Source organism: Zootoca vivipara, chromosome 16 (assembly GCF_963506605.1).
Source record: "Zootoca vivipara chromosome 16, rZooViv1.1, whole genome shotgun sequence".
NCBI lineage: Eukaryota > Metazoa > Chordata > Lepidosauria > Squamata > Lacertidae > Zootoca > Zootoca vivipara.
The window spans coordinates 2,571,652-2,591,372 of record NC_083291.1 but is presented as its reverse complement, the minus strand read 5'-3'; the positions used below and the strand labels follow the sequence as shown (position 1 = coordinate 2,591,372).

Sequence of the window (19,721 nt, the reverse complement as noted above, 5' to 3'; positions counted from 1 at the left end):
ACGGGGTGAGCTCCCGTTGCTCGGTCCCAGCTCCTGCCCACCTAGCAGTTTGAAAGCACATCAAAGTGCAAGTAGATAAATAGGGACCGCTCCGGTGGGAAGGTAAACAGCGTTTCCATGTGCTGCTCTGGTTCGCCAGAAGCAGCTTTGTCATGCTGGCCACATGACCCGGAAGCTGTCTGCGGACAAACGCCGGCTCCCTCGGCCTATAGAGCGAGATGAGCGCCGCAACCCCAGAGTCGGACACAACTGGACCTGATGGTCAGGGGGCCCTTTACCTTTACCTTTAAGGAAAAGCAGGACATTCTGGGATCAAATCAGAAACTGGGACGGCTTCTGTAAATCCAAGACTGTCCCTTGAAAATAGGGACCCTTGGAGGGTCTACAGTTCATCTTAACCCAACAAGAGACTAGATTGGCATGTGGACTTTGTTGAAATCTTCAGCCTTAAGCTTTAGATTGAAGCTCCAACTCTAGCTTAACCAATTTCCTCCACATTCCTGGAAATGCAAAGTACCTATCTACTTAGCTGTGCCCCTGTTCCCAATTTGTCTGTTAATGTATCGTGTAACTTCTGAGTATACTAGCTTCACTGAAATCTCACAGCACAGAGTCTTGTCTTCCTTCCTTTCCTCATGGTGTTTAAGGATCTCAATTTTTTTGAATTTTTCATTTGTTTCCTATCCTATAGTTACTAATGGAAAGCTCATTTGAAGACTTGTTTTATATACTGAGCCTGCAATGAAAGCCGAAACCAGGCCGATTAAGGATTTGTTTTGCGTGTTGAGTTGCAGCTGTGGTCAACAGGCGTTGATGAGTTTCAGAAAAGACACATTGAAATCTCATCCTCTAACTTACAACATTTAAAGGCTAAAAGGTCAAGCATTAAAAGCAAAGATAACTACTAAGTTCCCTGTAGGTTAAACATCCACAGAGACTCAGGGATGTAAATTATTACATCAAAAGGCAGGCTGGGCTGCTACTTACATCGGAAACAGCTGCTGACTCTATATACAGACCTATGAAAAATAAAACGGCTTTTGTACGCACTAATTCATGTATTCAAATAGTTGTGAAGACTGCTTTATGTTTTGAAAAATACAATTTTTTGGTTAAGCGCTGCTGCCTCAGTACCAACTGAGGGACAAAGGCCCTGCTGAGATCTCGTAAGATCTTGATCTTGTGATCTATGATCTTGCGATGGCTGTGCTCACTCCAAGATCTCCTGCCCCTGCCCTGGCACACTGCTGTAGCTGAGAAACCAGGAGTTGCTTCTCCCTTTGCAAACAGCCCCTCTTGCTGCAGCTGGCCTCAAGGGTCACCACATTCTGCTCCTGAGACCATCAGACACACATTCACATAGAAGTCAACTCCTAGGGGCCATGGGGTCTTCGGCAGCTCACCTGGCTCCTGTTTGGATGTGGGGCAGAGGGCGTGCTTGTCCTTCCCAGCAGCGCTGCGTTAGATTCAAAGACATCGTAAGCGCCATCCCTATGTCTATGCATGGCTGTTGCCCTTCAGTCTCCGCATGGAATCCTCCGCAATTCCTCCTTCTCCTTCCCAGCAGTACTTGCAGAAAACCCTTCCTCCACATCCAGCCCCTCCCCACCACCACGGGTCACCCCAGCAACCTCTGTTTCTCAAACTCATTGACAAAGGCACTTTTATCCTGCTGCTTACATCAGGCCAATGGTACTCCTAACCCAAAAGCTACTAGGCAGAGGGTCTTGTGTTTTGCCAGTGGCTTAATATTATCAAGCTTTTTGTTTCGTCGCAAACCCATCCCTAGCGAGCCATTGCCAGGCTGGCCCCATGAGAAGGCCAGCCAGTATTATTTCCAGCCCTTGCTAAATTCATGAATTTATGAGTTTGCTCAAATTCTAACCCTTCACTGAATGTAGAGATTATTTGGGGGGAGGTCTGCCCCCTCCCAACCCCATAGCAATATATAGCACTTGGCTTATGCTATCTAAAAAAAGGGATCCCAGAAAGGATTAATTAGATTTATCATCTTATTAGTTTTCAAATGTCTTGAAAATTTTGCAGTTAGTCTTTTTTTTTAAAAAAAAAAAAACACGCACAGAGTCACTGAAAAGCAACAAGTACCTAAATGATTACTTGCTATTTTCTTTTCCTCGTCTCTAATTCCTCTTGTCCTCATTTTATGCTGCTCATACAGTCCTTCCTTGGCAATACGCGGACTGAGCTGTAATGCAGAATTTGAAGCCTGGAATCCAGCATTTTGCTGATGGCTGAGGTCAGGGTGAACCCATTGAATTTGGTTTCACAAGGGTACAGGCTAATTATCTGATTACAGCAACAGACCTCCTTTGGCACAGGCGCTGACAGTAAGGATGCACTCCAGCGGGACGTCTGTTTGCATCTGGCCAGAAGACCCTTTTCTATCAACAAAAGGAGCTCTGTGTGTTCAACAGCAAATGTACGTGCCTTGCAGATGGAACGGTTTGATTGGCGATACCCAAATATGTCATGAAGTCATTGCCGCTGACAAAGAATCACAGACTCTCTAACGAGAATCCAGCAGTAGCTCATACAGGCTCTTGCTGTTTAGTAATTGGGCACATCTGAAAGGGTTAGCAAAGGCTGGCTTTATGTGTAGTTAATTCCATCACTTTTTTAAAAAAAGTTGATTATGCTATTCTGAAAATGCTGGAACAAATATGCCTTGATGGATCATTTTATGACATGTGCTCGACAGTAGGTTATTTGCTCTCTCTAGTAGTGCATATATTTCCCTGCTATGAGAAACCTGGAAATTTGTGTCAGCTAAATCTCCAGGGGATCCACATCATGGGATGATATCAATCGCAGCCAACTACAACTGAATTGTCATGTGACATGTTGGGTTGTCAAGTTGTGCCTACTTTGTCAAGGCTAACATTGCTCGCCATCACAAACATAGCTGTTTTACTGAGGGTCAGGAATTTAAAGAGTCCATTTTTTGCTTCGTTACAGAACAGTATCATGAATCCAGGTATATTTCATGATACAAAGGATTTTTTTAAAAAAAGAATAAAAGCAATATGTAAGTGAAATGCAGGGAAAGGACATAATAAAAACTGTAGGGTTCCCTCTTTTCTCTAAAGTTACATTGCTGTGAATCACTGAGGATTTTGCTCCCTGTTTGCAGAAGTGCCAGATAGAGAGCATAGTGGACAATATCCCTGGCCTCCCCACCGGGGTCAGCTCTAAGCTGAGGAGCAGTGTCCCCTTGTGGGGCCCCCACCCCACTCCTGGGGGCTCATCCACACTTGCCTTTTGCCATGTGCTTTCTGGCCACGGGTCCACGCTTTCCCTGTCCATGTCCGAGCACTTTCCCCAGGCATAGGCATCAACTCTATGGGGCTGAGGACACCTCTCTCTCACACACACCCTGATGTATGTGAGGATGGGGCTGAGCACCCCCAATCTTGAGGGGCCGGGCCATGGCAGTGAAGGCTTTGTCGGAACTCCCCACTGGCAGAGAGCCCTGCCGGGACTCCCCATGGTAGAATCTTGCCCTGCTGGGCTTCACAGCCTCCTCCCAATGTGCATGATGTCACGTGTGTGTGTGTGTGTGTGCGCGTGTGTGTGTGTGTGTCGCATGTGTGATTTCACATGCATGCCACACACACACTGTTGGGTGGAACGTGGCACATATGTCCCCAGGAAAACCTGATCTTTACTGCTGAATCGGAGTAAACTGCAATTTGTGCTTTCTACAAATTGCTGTTTGCTCCGACTCAACAGTAAAGAGTGGGTTTTCACATGGAAAACACGGGGGGGGGGGTGAAAGCACTGGGATGCAGAGCTGGCAAACCATGACCTGTGCGAAGAAATGCAATTCAAAGCAAAGTGTGGATGAGCCCTTGGAGGTGACAGCATTCCAAGAAGTGCTGAGAGACCCTTTTAATTTCCCTCAATGCCTCAGATGCCAGGTCAGGGGCATTGTCGGAAATTTAAAAACTGGCTTGACATAGCAGACCAGCGCAGTTTGCAGTGCTGGGCCAGGAGGAAGACAAATGAAGAGGGACACAGCAATGAGCCTGACATTTTCCCAAGGCTGCTGGTTTCTGGCACCAGCCCGTCAGGAGCCATTGTGCTGCCAAGTGTGTATTTATCAGGCACACTTATATTTCTGGCCAACTTGCCTTCTCTCCTCCTTGATATAAACATTGCTAGAAGTGTCCCTAGCTGAAGCCAAAGATCACAGATGATCACATGAAACATTTAAGCCCTGTTTATTTCATAGAATATGTTTATTTCATATGATATGTGGCATAATGAGGTAAAGGTAAAGGGATCCCTGACCATTAGGTCCTCCAGTTGTGACCGACTCTGGGGTTGCGGTGCTCATCTCACTCTATTGGCCGAGGGAGCCGGCATACAGCTTCCAGGTCATGTGGCCAGCATGACAAAGCTGCTTTTGGCGAACCAGAGCAGCACATGGAAACACCGTTTACCTTCCCGCTGTAGCGGTTCCTATTTATCTACTTGCATTTTGACATGCTTTCGAACTGCTAGGTTGGCAGGAGCTGGGACCGAACAACGGGAGCTCACCCCATTGCAGGGATTCGAACCGCCGACCTTCTGATCGGCAAGCCCTAGGCTCTGTGGTTTAACCCACAGCACCACCTGCGTCCCCATATGAGTCCCCATAATGAGAGCACCCCTCAAAAAAACACAAAAAAACAAGTGAGACTGAATAATTGAGTACTGAATCTGGCAACTGCATAGTTGATGCATTGTAGACTTCAGTGGAAATCCACCCCCACCCCCCGCCGGGTATTTCAGTTGAGAGCTTTAATATTAAAGTATTATTCAGAGAAGAGAGGAGAAACTTGGACTCCTGTGGGAATTCATAGGAAATTAACAAACTCCATGTGCATAGATTCACTGTGTAAGTCCTATTATTTTGGGCAGAGGTGGCAAAAAGAATGGAATACAGTTTGTATTCAGTTGTATGTACCCTTTGGGATAAAACATTCCAAATGTTTTTGATCCACACTGGTCACCCAAACAGATTGTCTTTGGTACAAGGGAAATGAAAGAAAAGAAAGGAAGCTATTATCCAATGTTGCTTTTGAACATTATTATTTTTTTTTGTACACAGAACGTATAAAATATAGGTATCTGTGTATTATCATATATCACTTCTGCTTGTAAATATAATTGCGGCTTTTGCCCCAAAGGTGTGGACAAGCAGCTCAGAAAGGGTCAGACTGCTGTCTGTGCATATATACCAAGCTATAATTTATACATATGTGTATAAATTATACAAATTCATAAGTAGCCCTATACATATTTGTCTTGTTTTCAGGAGTAGGCTTTCAAAGAAGCCCTCTGTTACCACTTTTTTTTAGAGAATTGTGTTATATAAATTTATATTGGGATTATTACAGTAAATTAAAGTAAATTAAAAAGAAGGGATAGAAAAAGGGGAGAAAGATAATATGGCGGAAATATTTTTAAAAGCAAAGGAAAACAGCAACAACAAAATAACCATAAAATGTAATGAAGGATACAAAACTACATAGTATATATGTAGAGGGACATCTATTGTTTCCCTCAAGAATATGTTAAGCCGTGTGCCAGTATGGTTTCAACAAAAACATTCCAAATATGAAATTTGTGCATGTATAATTGTCGTCTGAAGGCGATCCATCCATGGGTTGCATCCATCCATCCATCGAAGGGGGCTCTATTTTTGTCCTGTTGCAGCAGCTGTCATCCTCTGACTAGTGCCGTCTTTGCTGAGGGGGGCCCCTCTTCATTTAAAGGGGCTCAGCTTGCTTTAGCTGTTGTTTACTGTGACGGAGCAGGGGAAACTATGGTTCCACCAGGGCTTCTAGCTGGAGTCCTCTAACTCAGAGGAGGGCAATGTGACACCATAGGGCAGGCTTCCGCAAACTCGGCCCTCCAGATGTTTTTGGCCTGCAACTCCCATGAGCCCTAGCTAAGGGGACCAGTGGTCAGGGATGATGAGAATTGTAGTCTCAAAACATCTGGAGGGCCAAGTTTGAGGAAGCCTGCCATAGGGGTACTGGCATCGCAGGCATTGTGCAAATGCTCCTGGTGGTGTGCGTCTGGGGATGGCTTGAGGGTAACTCTGTCTCCCACCCTGAATCCCTAGTGTGTCTTTGGAAGAAAGGGACTTGTGACGCTAAATTAGAATTTTGGTACAATTCACTACATCTCTTTTTAGTTTAGTTTACAATGCATATTGGATGGTTTAGCACACCGTTCTCACTTTATAATAATTGTAGTAGTTACTACAGCAGTATGTTGTTATATAATCGTAGTAGTAATGATAGCATTTGATCCATTTCTAAGTGAAATAAATCATGGTGATAGGTTTTCCTTGCAACCAATTTTTAACAGTGAGCTTGTTTGCAAGGCAGCTGTTGTCCCTCAAACTGTTTGCAACTCCAGTTCCCATATTTACTGTCACTTGCGCCTTTTTCAAATATCCAGACCAAAGCTCCAGGGCATATCAGCATTCAACCAGATTGTAAAATATGTGCAAGGTTAAATTAAAAGCAAGTGTTTAAGTGGATTAGGGACACCCATTCCAATCTTGGGATCTTTATCCATAAACTCAGTGGCGCAGACAGGGCCTCTGAAAGACCAAAAGAGAGATTTATCTATACTTGGCTGGAGTTGCTGGTGTGTTTTTATTATACCATTTCCTGGCCAAGTTTCTCGATGCTGAGAAGAAATGATTATGAAAATGTCTTGCCCTAGGGCACTTAGGAGCATGCGAAGCTCCCCAGGACTTGTCATTGCTGGTCCAGTTTGTATTCCTGAAGAAATCCCAAAGTCCACACATAGTGGGAGAACATAGCTATACCATAGGGATACTTTTACTGGTCCACAGAAACTCATTGCCTCACCTTTCCTGCCTCATGTAGTGTCTTGTAAACAATGGCTGATGTATGAGTCTTTATATTATGGCTGCATATCCCGATTCTTTGTCCTGCCAGCTCAACTTGGTGTTCGCCCAAATTAAGGGGGTCACACTTAACATGAAATATAAAGGTCAGTTTCTAAACTATAGTATGTTGTTTTAAACCTCAGAACACAACCATTTTGACTTGTGGCATGTGGAGCAGAAACTGGGTTTCATCTTTAGCCTGCCAAGTAATGATATTGCTATGCTACTTAACAATAACAGCTGTTGTGGTGGCAAGAATGTGATAAGTTCATCGATCTCAGGGCAAGGATGCTGGACTACAGCTCCCAAGCCAACATGGTCAGTGGTCAGCGAGGATAGGAGTTGTAGTCCAACAACATCTGGAGGGCACTGGGGTGGGAGAAGCCTGCTCTACTTGAATAATCCCCCCTTAAAGTGTGTAACCCTCATCCCCACCCCTATGAGAAATTTGGGTTGTCATATAAATGCTTTTATTTTCTCCCTAAATTTCTACTGTCTCCCCCCACCCACCCAAAGTAATCTCCTAAAGTTTCCTTTAAGCAGAAATTTGGTGGTCGTGGTTTGAGATTAGTGAACAGCCACAAAAAGTTAAACTAGTCTTAAGAGAGTCCTATCATGTTTATGCAAAATTCCAACAGATGTTTTGCCTTAGTAATATTTGTCAAATTCAACACAAATTTCAGTTTAGGTGAAATTCAGTGGTGTCACTAAGGTTCTTCTGATATTGGAAGTGGCAGAAATCACTGTTAAGAGTGTTATATGAGTTTGTACACGGGTGGTGTCTTTTAAAAAATGAACACATCTGAGCCCTGATGGTGTGCTCTACAGACAATTTAAGCTTGGGTACCTCTATGAAAGTGACTTAGTTGGTCATACTGATGTAAAAAAACCAAAACACCCTATACCCATTTCGATCAAGGTTCTCTAGCTTATCTGTTTTGCAAATCAGGCTTTATGTATTGGTTTTGAGCTGAGCACTCAAAGTTATATAAATTATGGAAGAGGAGGCTGCCCATTGGCTCCCACAATGCCTGTTGGAGGGCTGGAAATGGAATCCAGACTTGCTGGTTTTCAAACCCTTGTTTTAAATACAGCCTCTCTCGTGTGTCACCCTGAACATGGGGTTGGACTGGATGGCCCTTGTGGTCTCTTCCAACTCTATGATTCTATGATTATCTGAACATGTTACTCTGGAAGTGAGTGTTTTATTGGGAACACAGCAGAATGCAGACTAGTATGTTTGGGCTCCAAGTTGCAAGTTTCTATTTACTCTGGGTTGTATCGCTAGCAGCGCTGAGCACCCCTGCAAGTGCGTTCAGTCTCGCAGGTTTAAAATGTGAGTTAAGATAAACTCCACAGCATGCGTGTCAGACTGTACATTCCTCAGTGTTTCTTCCAGGCGTGATTTTTCACACTCCTATTAGATATAGTGAAGTCACTGGAATGCAACTTTTATGCATTGCTTTTTGTGTGTGGTGCATCTCTTCCGCAACATGGTAAATCTTAGATCAGCCTTCACCACCTGGAACTACAACTCCCATCAGCCCTACAAGACACCAGGTTGGGTGAAGACTGTCTTAAGATAACCTTCTGTTGGCATTGAAGCCTTTGTCGTCTACCTGTTTCAAGCTAAGTGTGTTAAAAATAGTACAGTGGTACCTTGGTTCTCAAACTTAATCCATTCCGGAAGTCCGTTCCAAAACCAAAGCGTTCCAAAACCAAGGCGTGCTTTCCCATAGAAAGTAATGCAAAATGGATTGATCCGTTCCTTTTGAAAGGACTTTTGAAAACAACCCCTAAAACAGCAATTTAACATGAATTTTACTATCTAATGAGACCATTGATTCATAAAATGAAAGCAATGAACTATGTACTGCAGTTGCACAATCAATCAATCAGTAGCTGAACTGGGTTTCACACAGTCACAAAAACAAAAAAGAGAGCCGTGAAAACAAAAGTGCAAAATAAATAGGCAGACCTCAGCGTAACACTCAAAACAGAAGTATGGCACTCAAAACGGAAGCGTAACACTCAAAATGAAGCACGTTCGGCTTCCGAAAAACGTTCGCAAACCGGAACACTTACTTCCGGGTTTGCTGTGTTTGGGTTCCGAGTTGTTTGAGTGCCAAGGCATTTGAGAACCAAGGGACCACTGTACCTCATCGTAGGACCCCTGACCAGGAAGCGATCGCTACTAAGCCACCACTCCTTTTCATAAACATTTCCCCCTCGTTTCTTTGTAGCCACAGAATCATCTCCTTGTTGCCCAGTTCAGATGGAGCTCTCTCAGCCGAATTTATTTGCTCTCCCCCACCTTCATTGCTAACATGCTTTATGGCTCTCTTGAGACAGTGTGTGAGAGAGAGGGGGGAAAGAAATTGGCGGGAACTAACTGCAGAGATGGATCCAGCAGTCAGGAGGTGCTCAATTTGAACTGCACATCTTTCTCTTTTGTCAGATTGTTGGCTGTGACCACCAGCTGGGAAGCTCTGTCAAGGAGGATAACTGTGGGGTCTGCAATGGAGACGGTTCCACCTGCCGGCTTGTCCGAGGCCAATATAAATCTCAGCTCTTGGCAAATAAACGTAAGATGTTGATTTGACTTTTTGCCTCAACAGGAATATGAACGCCCTCCAAACAATGGTGCGTAAAGGGACCGACGATCGCTTCTAAGGGTTTTAATTATAACCCAAACATTTTAAAAAATGTTTCCTTTAACTGTACTGACCCCATGCTGGGAAACCAGGCAGATTTAATCTTCCGTCAACAAAAGGCTTGGCGTTTGGATTCTGAAGGCGCGCAGATGGAAGTTAGGTTTACCAGATGTCGCAGAGGACATGTCGCTTTTCCCTGACGCGTCAGAAGGAAACTCCACAGGTGTGTCTGCTCTGGTGTTGCCGCGATGGGGGAAGCTGCACCTGCTAAATGGCTTTCCACTCGCTCGCCTGCAGCATAGCTGCTACAAATGTATACAAGCCCCATTGGGGTTGGAATCAGGCCACAGTTATGGCGCACACACAAAAACTGCAATATTTTGTGCCCCAGAAAACATGAGGTAATATTCGTTAGCCCTCGGAGCAAAAATGGACTTGGGGGAAAGCTATGGCATTCTAGTGAATGATTTCCTCATTCAATGTTGCAGCTGGGGCAAAACTGCTGTGTAATGTCAGCCTGATGGCCCTTTCTCCATCGCAGCGCACCTTTGGTGGGGGGGGGGATTTCTAGTGGAAAGGGAGTGTGTCTGCTCCCCCTACCCTTAAAAAAAATCCCATGCTCTCTTTGACTTCTACCTATGAGATGCCCTAGGCACATGATTACCTTGACAAGATGAGTCTAGAACCATTGGGGTGCAGGGCGTGAGCACTGCTGGCAGGTGAAGGGTTAAGCATCTCCCTTTGCTACCAATTGCCCCTCCATGAGCACCATGCAATAAAAAGGGGGCAATAATAACATGAGGTTGTGATGTAATGTGTAGCCTGGTACAAATCACTCTGCTGTTAACAGTAATCCTTAGCTTTTCCTCAACCCTGGCCAAAAGGGAACATTCGTTTTACAGAATGCATGGTGTGTGTGTGTGTGTGTGTGTGTGTGTGTGTGTTTGTATTCTGAATTTAGAAAGAAAAACTGGCACATGAACTAAACATCTAGAATAGCATGTAATTTCTTACAAGGGTGTGTGGAGCCATTTCTGCTGAGTATCTACCCCACCTATTTATGTTTGGTTTCTGTGGGGAACATGGAAAGGCGTTTGTTTACAGAATCATCCTTACAGTCTCAAAGAATAGCCCGATGGCTGGAAGAGTTTGAGACACACCCTGAGTTTGCACAGCATGCTTCCGAACATGAATCCACTAGCTGCGATGGGCCCAGGAGTTTGAGGAATAACAATTCAAGGAAAAGCTGTGTAGTCTTGTGCAAATACTATGTGTGGTAAGGCTGAGATCATAGCAAAGCCAACCCGGCTTAGTCGGGACCAGCAAATACATTTTGCTGCCTGAAGCGGGACAGCAAATTCCATCCCTCAATATGTCAAAGACAACAGTCCCCCGGTTTTCTCTAGTTATTTTGGCATCTGAGGCACACAGTTCCACAGGTGCCTGTCCATGAAAGTAAAAAAAATGCAACAATAATAAAACTACGAACAGTTTGCCACCTTTTTAATGGCACCCAGAATGAGCTGCCTGAGGCTGTTGCCTCACACTGTCCTATGGTAGAGCCAGCCGTGATCTTAGTGTAGGAGCAGGGAATTTTATGGCCCCTCAGCTCCCAGCATTTCTGAATGCTGTCCATGGTAACTGGGGGCAAGGGCACCCAGCAACACCCAGAAGACCACCACAGGTTCCCCATACATCCTTGGCTTATTGAATAGTGGTGGGTTTATGCTGGGGAGAAGCAGGTCCAAATTCCTACTGGACCATTAAGCTCACCACAGACTATTAGCTATGTCCCTCATCATGTTGTTGTTTAGTCGTGTCCGACTCTTCATGATACCATGGACCAGAGCACACCAGGCACTCCTGTCTTCCACCGCCTCCCGCAATTTGGTCAGACTCATGTTGGTGGCTTCGAGAACACTGTCCAACCATCTCGTCTTCTGTCATCCCCTTCTCCTTGTACCCTCCATCTTTCCCAACACCAGGGTCTTTTCCAGGGAGTCTTCTCTTCTCATGAGGTGGCCAAAGTCTTGGAGCCTCAGCTTCAGGATCTGTCCTTCCAGTGAGCACTCGGGGCTGATTTCCTTCAGAATGGATAGGTTTGATCTTCTTGCAGTCCATGGGACTCTCAAGAGTCTCCTCCAGCACCATAGTTCAAAAGCATCAATTCTTCGGCGATCAGCCTTCTTTATGATCCAGCTCTCACTTCCATACACCACTGTCCCTCATCACAACCTGCTTTTAAAGGTTGTTGTGGAAATAAAATGAAAAGGGGCATGTTATACTGCCTGTAGCTCCTTAGAGAATGGGTAGGAATATATATATATATAGTAAATATTTACACTGCAACATTTTGCTGCAGGTTCTACTTATGTGCAACGATTTTCAATCTGATAGCATTGTTCATGTTTCTGTGCTCTGGAGCCGCAGCCTTGGATGACTTGTCTGTTTAATCTCAGGGTTGCTGCAGTTATTGCTGCTACTACTTATATATGTATATTTTTTTTAAAAAAAAATCGTCCAAGTATACATTCCCATACTTCCTCTTTGAATCCATAGCTATCTTCCCGCACAGCAAGGCATGGCATAAGCAACATTTGGCTGCTGAAGGTCCGAGGACGTCTGCTTTCACTTCTGGTTTTCCTTCCCTCTTGTACTATCACAAAAGGGGGGGGGTGAAATTGTGCCTGGGATTGAGCATCTGTGAAGCAGGTATTTTAGAAGCTCTGAGGAACACCACTGCACTTAAGAGATTCCATTTTTTAGCACTTCGCATTAGCAGCTTCTGTGCCAAAAGGCAAAATAAATGGTGGGAATGTTTTTTCTCTCTGAAGCATCGCTGCGTCCATCATATTGAATTCATTTTCTCTTTGTATCTGTGTTCAGTTCTGTTTTCCCACTCTGTAGACATCGTGGGGTGGCGTGTGGCGGTGGGGGGGAGTGGAGGGTATGGAGATAGGGATCAGAAGACAAAGGTGTGGATGGAGCAGTGGAACTGTTAGCCCTTGCAACGGAAACAACTATCTCAGTATTCACAGGGATAGTATATCAGTCCCAGAAGTGTGAGAAACTGGGGGGGGGGGACTACCATGGTGGGAAGAGAGATGCATCCCCCACTTCCCTCCTACGCCCCTCTGAAGGGGAAACACCTGGGTTGATGTCCCCTTCTTGCAAATAAAAGTGAAAGATTATTTGAAAGATCTGGTGCTTCAGCAATCCAGGCTCTTTCTCTGCATCCACCAAAAGTACTTAACGTGTTTTTATTACTCCTGCTTGGAAAACTAGTCTGGTTTGTGAATTTTTTTTCTTCTGCAGCAAAGCCTCTGCATGGCTGGATCTCTTCCCACCTTGACTCCGCCTTGCCTCCGAATCAGAGGCAGCTTTTCAGAATCCACTTTCTCTAAGTAACAGATAAAGTGCTGATCCTGAGCTCATCTGCCATGTGCACAGTTTCTGTGTGCTGGTTTCTGGGCTGCGCATTCAGTGTGAGCTCTCCACTTCAGTCCTTAGCTCTCCGATGCATGGAACGCAGCAGAGTCAAGCCGTCAGGATGCAATAGAGGGGACTAGGCCACCAAACGCATTTCCGTTCCCCTCATTGTGTGGGGCTAGAATGCCTGGAAAGTTGAGTTCTTTCGCTCAAGCACAGTCGATTTCATGCCATGGGATGGGGTGAGCTCAAGGAATTAGACCTTTCGCCAGGAATGGGTGGGGCTTCTGAAAGACCCCACTGCAGAGTAGCTTTGAGAAAGGATTCGCTCCTGTCATGCTTCTAGAGCAGGCATCCCCAAACTGCGGCCCTCCAGATGTTTTGGCCTACAACTCCCATGATTCCTAGCTAAGAGGACCAGTGGTCAGGGATGATGGGAATTGTAGTCCAAAACATCTGGAGGGCCGAAGTTTGGGGGTGCCTGTTCTAGAGTCTAGAGACTTTGATTCACTAGCAATGCAATCCTGTGCATGCTTACTCCTAAGTAGCTAAAGGGGGGGGGGAATCAGTGGGGATTACTGTATCTCCCAAGTAACTGTGCATTCCAAGGTTTGCAGGCTATCTTTTGGGGAAATTTGTGGGTTTCGGCTGAAATCCTAAATGCACTTACTGGGGTGCGGGTGGGGAGTAAAGTGCTGTTGCAGTTGGCTTACTTCTGAGTGTATAGGACTGTGTGCTATTCCAGCATGATTTGGATAGTCAAACTTAATTGAATAAAATCTCTGAGCTGCTACCATTATTGGATCAAAGGCAAGGCCTGTCTTCGCTTCTTTGCCCTCCTCAGCTTGCACATGCACACACATGGCCAGCTCTTATCTGGACCTCTCTCACATAAACACACTGGCATGCGCTGATAAAAGGACAGCTTTGCTGACATTTTCTCTAACTTTGGCTTTATGTCAAGACTAAATGGATTGCTTGCTAGGGATTCCAAGCTACTTTGCCTCAAGTCACAAGTAATTCTTCTTTAGCGGTATTCCAACGGATCACACATGATTTTTTTTTAAAACATCTTTATTCTTTTTAAAAAGAAAATCCATATAAATACAAAAAATAACAGAAACAGTACATAAGATAACAAAAACAAAAACTGAACGTAAAATACAAAACACACAAAATACAAAAAAAGAGTTACAGTAAAAAGACAGTACAATAAAATAAAAAGAACTTCCAGATAATGAAATCGGTTCCCTATCACCAATCCTATACCCTTATGTTTCTTCCTTATTATATTCCTTCAATATTTTTAGATATCCCTCGGATATGTTAATATATATATGTATCAGCATCTATCTTCCTTGATTTTAATAATCTGTCTAATAACTTGTTGGTGCTAATCTAGACAAATTGTCCATCTTGAACTCACTCCTTCTTTATGAAAATAATCCACCACATAATTCCATTCCGTTTTTACTTTCTGTTTGTGTGTTTTCCTAATTATTGCTGTTATTCTAGCTAAATTCATATACTCTACCAATTTTAGGTGCCAATCTTGGACTGATGGAACTTTATCTCCTTTCCAGTTTTTTGCTAGCACCATTCTGGCCGCTGCACATGCGTACAGGAGGATGTTTCTCCTATCCTTAGGGGTGTTCTCCGGCATTAAACTTAGAAGGAAGATTTTTATCTCCTCTGCAAGGATACACGCTCAAAGCATCACAGGGTCAAAATGGCACAATTTGCCGTACACTTTTATTTATGTATGTATTGTCCAGCTTGGGTGAGGCTAGATGAATGAGAGGCAATTCCCAATTGGCCAGACAGACATTATTTCAAATGTTGGACTGTAGGGAAGTCTAGACCAGGGTTTCCCAAACTTGGGTCTCAAACTGTTTTTGGACTGAAATGCCCACCATCCCTAGCTAGCAGGACAGGTCAAGAATGATGGAAACTGTAGCCCCCAAAAAGTTTGGGAAACACTGGTCTAGACAATGATATGACTCAGGGCTTACCCACATCCATTTGCCCTACCACTTCCCCCTCCCAAAAACCTGTGGTTTAGCACTAAATCGGAAGAAAAAATGGCACTTGGGTTTTCCATGGACTGCTATTCTGATTTAGCTCTAAAGAGCAGGTTTTCAGCAGTAGGGCAAAGGCAGAACCTCTCATGGGACAAGCAGAGGTGTTGGCCAAGCCCTCAGTGAGCTGTGTGTTGCTTTTTGGCTTGAGCAACTTGGCTTTGAAAGGGGCACCTTAGCTCTGCTGCTGGCTTTGGTGGAGTTGAACATTTAAAGTCAAAAGAAGGCTACAGCAGAACTTGCAGTGCAGACAGCAAATCTTTTTTCACAACAGGGTAAGAAGAACAGACTATAGCTGTGTTGAGCTTACTGGGTTGTTGTTTTTTAAAAAAAAATAAAGCTAACATAGAAAGGTTGCTGTTGCTTGCACTTCAGATGACCTGTGGGTAAACATAGACTTTCTATTTTCAGCAGCCCCATTCCATTAAGTTTTTATTAACCAATTTTTTTGCACTACAAGGGTAGGCAGCAAAGGTTTCACTGACCTTTCCTAATGTTTGAGGCAGGTAAAATATGCTTGCTAATAATTTTAAAAAGGCATTAAAATAGTTTTTCTGTTGGTTTCTGAGGCTGTGATAATGCTTTGGTGCGTGAGAATGAAGGGGTGCTGAGCTGGCATCCAATATGTATTTTAATTTAAAGTGGTGGGATGATTGGGATAAAGAGTTTCAAGTATTTGAGCTTGGCACCTAATTTTGTTTTCTCTGCTTACAAATGTCAGTTTCTGTGGAGAGCTGAGTTGCTCCAGCCAGCACCAAAATGGGTGATCTTAAAAGATAAAAAGTTGGGTGTGTTTGTTTGTTGGTTTTGTTTTGTAGATCCTGTGTCATATTTCCTCTCTATTCCTTCCTACTACCTTGCCCCCATCATCTGAGCAATGTGACCACCAAACCCCCCAAACCCCAGTTCCCACATCCCAACACCCCAACCAAGTGAATATTTCATTCCCCCTCCCAAAGAAAGATCAAATTCTCATTGTTTGCCAGTTAAATATCTCTTTGGCTTCTGCCGTTAAAATGTTGATAACTGTTTAAATACAAAACAGATGCACAGTCAAATTTCTGAGGAGGCTCACAAGAAAGTCAGTAAACAGCTGGTTTGTAGCCTAATATCTGCAAGAGCAGCTGTTGCTATGGACGTGTAATAAGTGTTTATTTTACAAAGCAACCCTGTATAATTAAAGTGATAGCTTTCCCTTGAAAACAAGGGCATTTGTCTAGCAGCACAGCACACACAAAGTCTGTGAGATGGTAGAGCAGAGCATAATTGTTTCATATGTAGTTGTTCTTCAGGGTTCATTGGGTTTGAATGTTTTTCTTTTTAGGTGGCCCAAAACTTGGCTTGCAATTTTCCCATGAAGAACTGTTTTCACTACTTGTTTGGGCACTTCCTTTGCTTGTTGGTCATGTATGGTTTTTGCCTCCCTCTTCCCCCACCCAGCGGATGATACCGTGGTTGTTATTCCCTACGGAAGTCGACATGTTCGCCTGGTGCTGAAAGGTCCTGATCATCTCTGTGAGTAAAAGTACACTTTATTGTGGTCTCCTGCTTTTAATTGTTGTCTTGTTTTAACAGTGCTGTTTAACTGTGTGTTTTAATTGCATATATTTGCAATTGAATGCTTTGCATGAACTTGGTTTTGCACTATGAAAAAATGCTTTGTAGCCTATTTAGCATTGCATGTGTTAATTACACAGTAATATTCAAATGCTCATAATATGCTGTGGAGTTGTATTTACAAAAAACAACAGCAACTCTACAGCTTCTCTACCCCTGGCCCCCTGCCCAACGTGGGGGTCAGCCCTATCCTCAAACACCACTCCCAAGAGCATCAGTTAGCTGCACAATTATATGAAGCTATAATTTAACTCATAAATAAAACACTAATTTTCCAAACAAAATAAAAAAATCCTTCCAGTAGCACCTTAGAGACTGTTATGTACTGAGCTGAATCCTAGAACAATAGGATTCAGAATCAGCAGTCTGATTGGTCCGCAGGAGCTACCCAATCCAACTCCAGGTGGAAGTGAATCCGCAACCTGATTGGCCTGCAGGAGCAGCCAATCAGGCGGCTGGTAGAAGTGAATCTGCAACCTGATTGGCCCGTAGGAGCAGCCAATCAGGCTGCAGGCAGAAGTCAATCCACAACCTGATTGGCCCACAGGTGTAGCCCTGAAGTAGCCAATCACGCAAGGCCCATTGTGTAAATAATGTATATAAGCAGATGGTTTTGGGAAAAGAGCCATTCTTCTCTTCTTCTCCTGGATGACTATGAGCTGAATAAAGAGCATGAAATTCACTCTCGACTCCGAGTATATTTCAGAGACCAACTAAGTTTGTCATTGGTATGAGCTTTCGTGTGCATGCACACTTCTTCAGATACACTGAAACAGAAGTATCTGAAGAATTCAGTGTATCTGAAGAAGTGTGCATGCACGAAAGCTCATACCAATGACCAACTTAGTTGGTCTCTAAGGTGCTACTGGAAGGAATTTGTTTTGTTTTGACTATGGCAGACCAACATGGCTACCTACCTGTAACTAGAACTAATTTTCCAGCCAGCTTGATGCAAAGGACCATTGTAGAAAAGATTGTGCTGGTTGATGAGAATACAGCGAAGGCTTCCCTGCACTCTGAATAGAGTTGGTTCACTTGGAGAATAACATGGTTGAAACATGGGTTGTATCCCCTCCTCAAAGAACAGGTAATTCATGATGAGATGATGCTGGATTTTTAAAGGGGCAACCCCTATCATCTTACTTTAAGCCTACAATTTCTCGCATCTCATCAAGCAGAAGTCACTGTGTGAGTCATGCAGTCCTCAGCCATATCCCACAGTAATAAAAGCTGGAGGGAAGCTCATTGCATTATGGTCCTGCTGACTTAACACGTTGACCTCTGTTTTGTGATGGCACAGTCAGAAGGTGGGGAATTCACTATAAAAAGGTGGTCCTCATGGTGAAAGTAGCATCTAGATCAGCTTAGTTTATTGCCAGTGACACTTTGGATGATCAGGCAGTGTCCCTTTTACCTGCTGTAAACAGAGAGAGAGAGAGAGAGAGAGAGAGAGAGAGAGAGAGAGAGAGAGAGAGAGAGAGACCGGTAATTGAACCAAACAAAATATACTCCAGAGAAGAGATGTTGAAAGCAGATGGAAAGATGCATATTAACTGAAATCATCATGGCTGTTAAAATGGTGCAGTGCTCCCTTGATTTTCAGGGAACAATATACAATGGTGCCTCGCTTAACGAATGCCCTGCTTAACGAAATTTCCGCTTAACGAAAGGATTTTTCGAGCGGAGGTTGCCTCGCTAGACGAATTCTCTTTTTTGAAAAATTTGTCTAGCGAATCGCGGTTTCCCATAGGGAATGCATTGAAATTCAATTAATGTGTTCCTATGGGCAAAAAAAAAAATCAAAAAAAAAAATTCAATGCATTCCTATGGGATTTGCTAGACGAATTTTCGTTATAAGAAAAGACCCGTGGAACGAATTAAATTCGTCTAGCAAGGCACCACTTTTAACATGATTTTCAAGATTCTAGAAAGCCCACAGAAGAAATTCTGGTTAGATGCATAGTCACTTTAATGCTGCAATGTGCGAACTGGATCTCCGTAAATCTCTAAACACAGACCAGGGTTAATAGTTTACGGGTGTTTGGCACAGCCATATAATATTAACTGGTTTATCAAAGGTTCTGTATGTGCGTAATAATTATCCATCCCCCTCGCCAATCCTACCTGGTGCTATGTGAGGCTATTTAGCAGTCGAGAGAAATGAAAAGTGCAAATATGTGAAACGGAAGATCAGACAGAAAGCGAAACACACACAGTTTTTACAAGCATAGCTGAGATACCATAAATAATGTGCATCGCGAAGAGTTGTAGAATAGAGGCAGTTCAGCTCCACATAAAGTAGTGCCTTGGATGAGCTCATTCAAAGTGAGTTCTGAATATATATACAGTATATAATATAGCAAAGAGCTCGAGGACCAATATGACTCCTAATCTATAGGCAGATGGTGAATATCAACCCTGGAGTAAACTTTACACAAGATCATGATCTTGTCATGTGTTTGCAATAAATGTGTTCTCCTGGCAAGAAACCAGTGTGCTCTGTTACGCTGAGCCTGGTTCAGCTTCGGTAATGTGAAGATACTGAAAGAAATTCCCTAACAAGCCTAGCTGATTGACACCTGAGGCAGTTTTCATTTAACAGGTCATATTTCTATGCCACCGTGACTTGTCATGCCCTTGTCTTATTGCATCATGGGATTAAATACCTGGGGGGAATGGGGATGAGCCCTTGCACTGAGCCAACAATTTGGTTCCGTAAGGAATATCTTCCCCTGTCCCTGATCCTGTCTACGGACTCTCCCAGCCACTGTTCTTTTATTCCTCCTTTTCTGTTCTCCTTTCTCCTCCCTCTGCTATGCATTTCCATGTTCTCAAAACATGCTGGGGCTAGCAACGCAACCTAAGTCCAAGGAAGGGGTTGGTGCTGGTTGAACCAGTTGGGTATTTCGTTTAACTGCCTGGTGCAGAATCATGTGTGTTTTGCATGAAATGTAGAAGGGGATTTGCATCGCTGTGGGAAAATGCATTATTAAAACAGAGTTCGTCCTG

General features: G+C 43.8%; 1 protein-coding gene across 1 annotated transcript in view; it reads left to right on the top strand.

Moving 5' to 3' along the window:
• Positions 1-19,721, top strand: part of ADAMTSL1 (ADAMTS like 1) — a 486,266-nt gene that overhangs the window by 318,148 nt on the left and 148,397 nt on the right. Inside the window, exons 6-7 of the mRNA XM_060269080.1 lie at positions 9,393-9,519; positions 16,536-16,614. Of these exons, the coding sequence (XP_060125063.1) occupies positions 9,393-9,519; positions 16,536-16,614 (206 nt within the window). The remainder of the gene's footprint in view (positions 1-9,392; positions 9,520-16,535; positions 16,615-19,721) is intronic.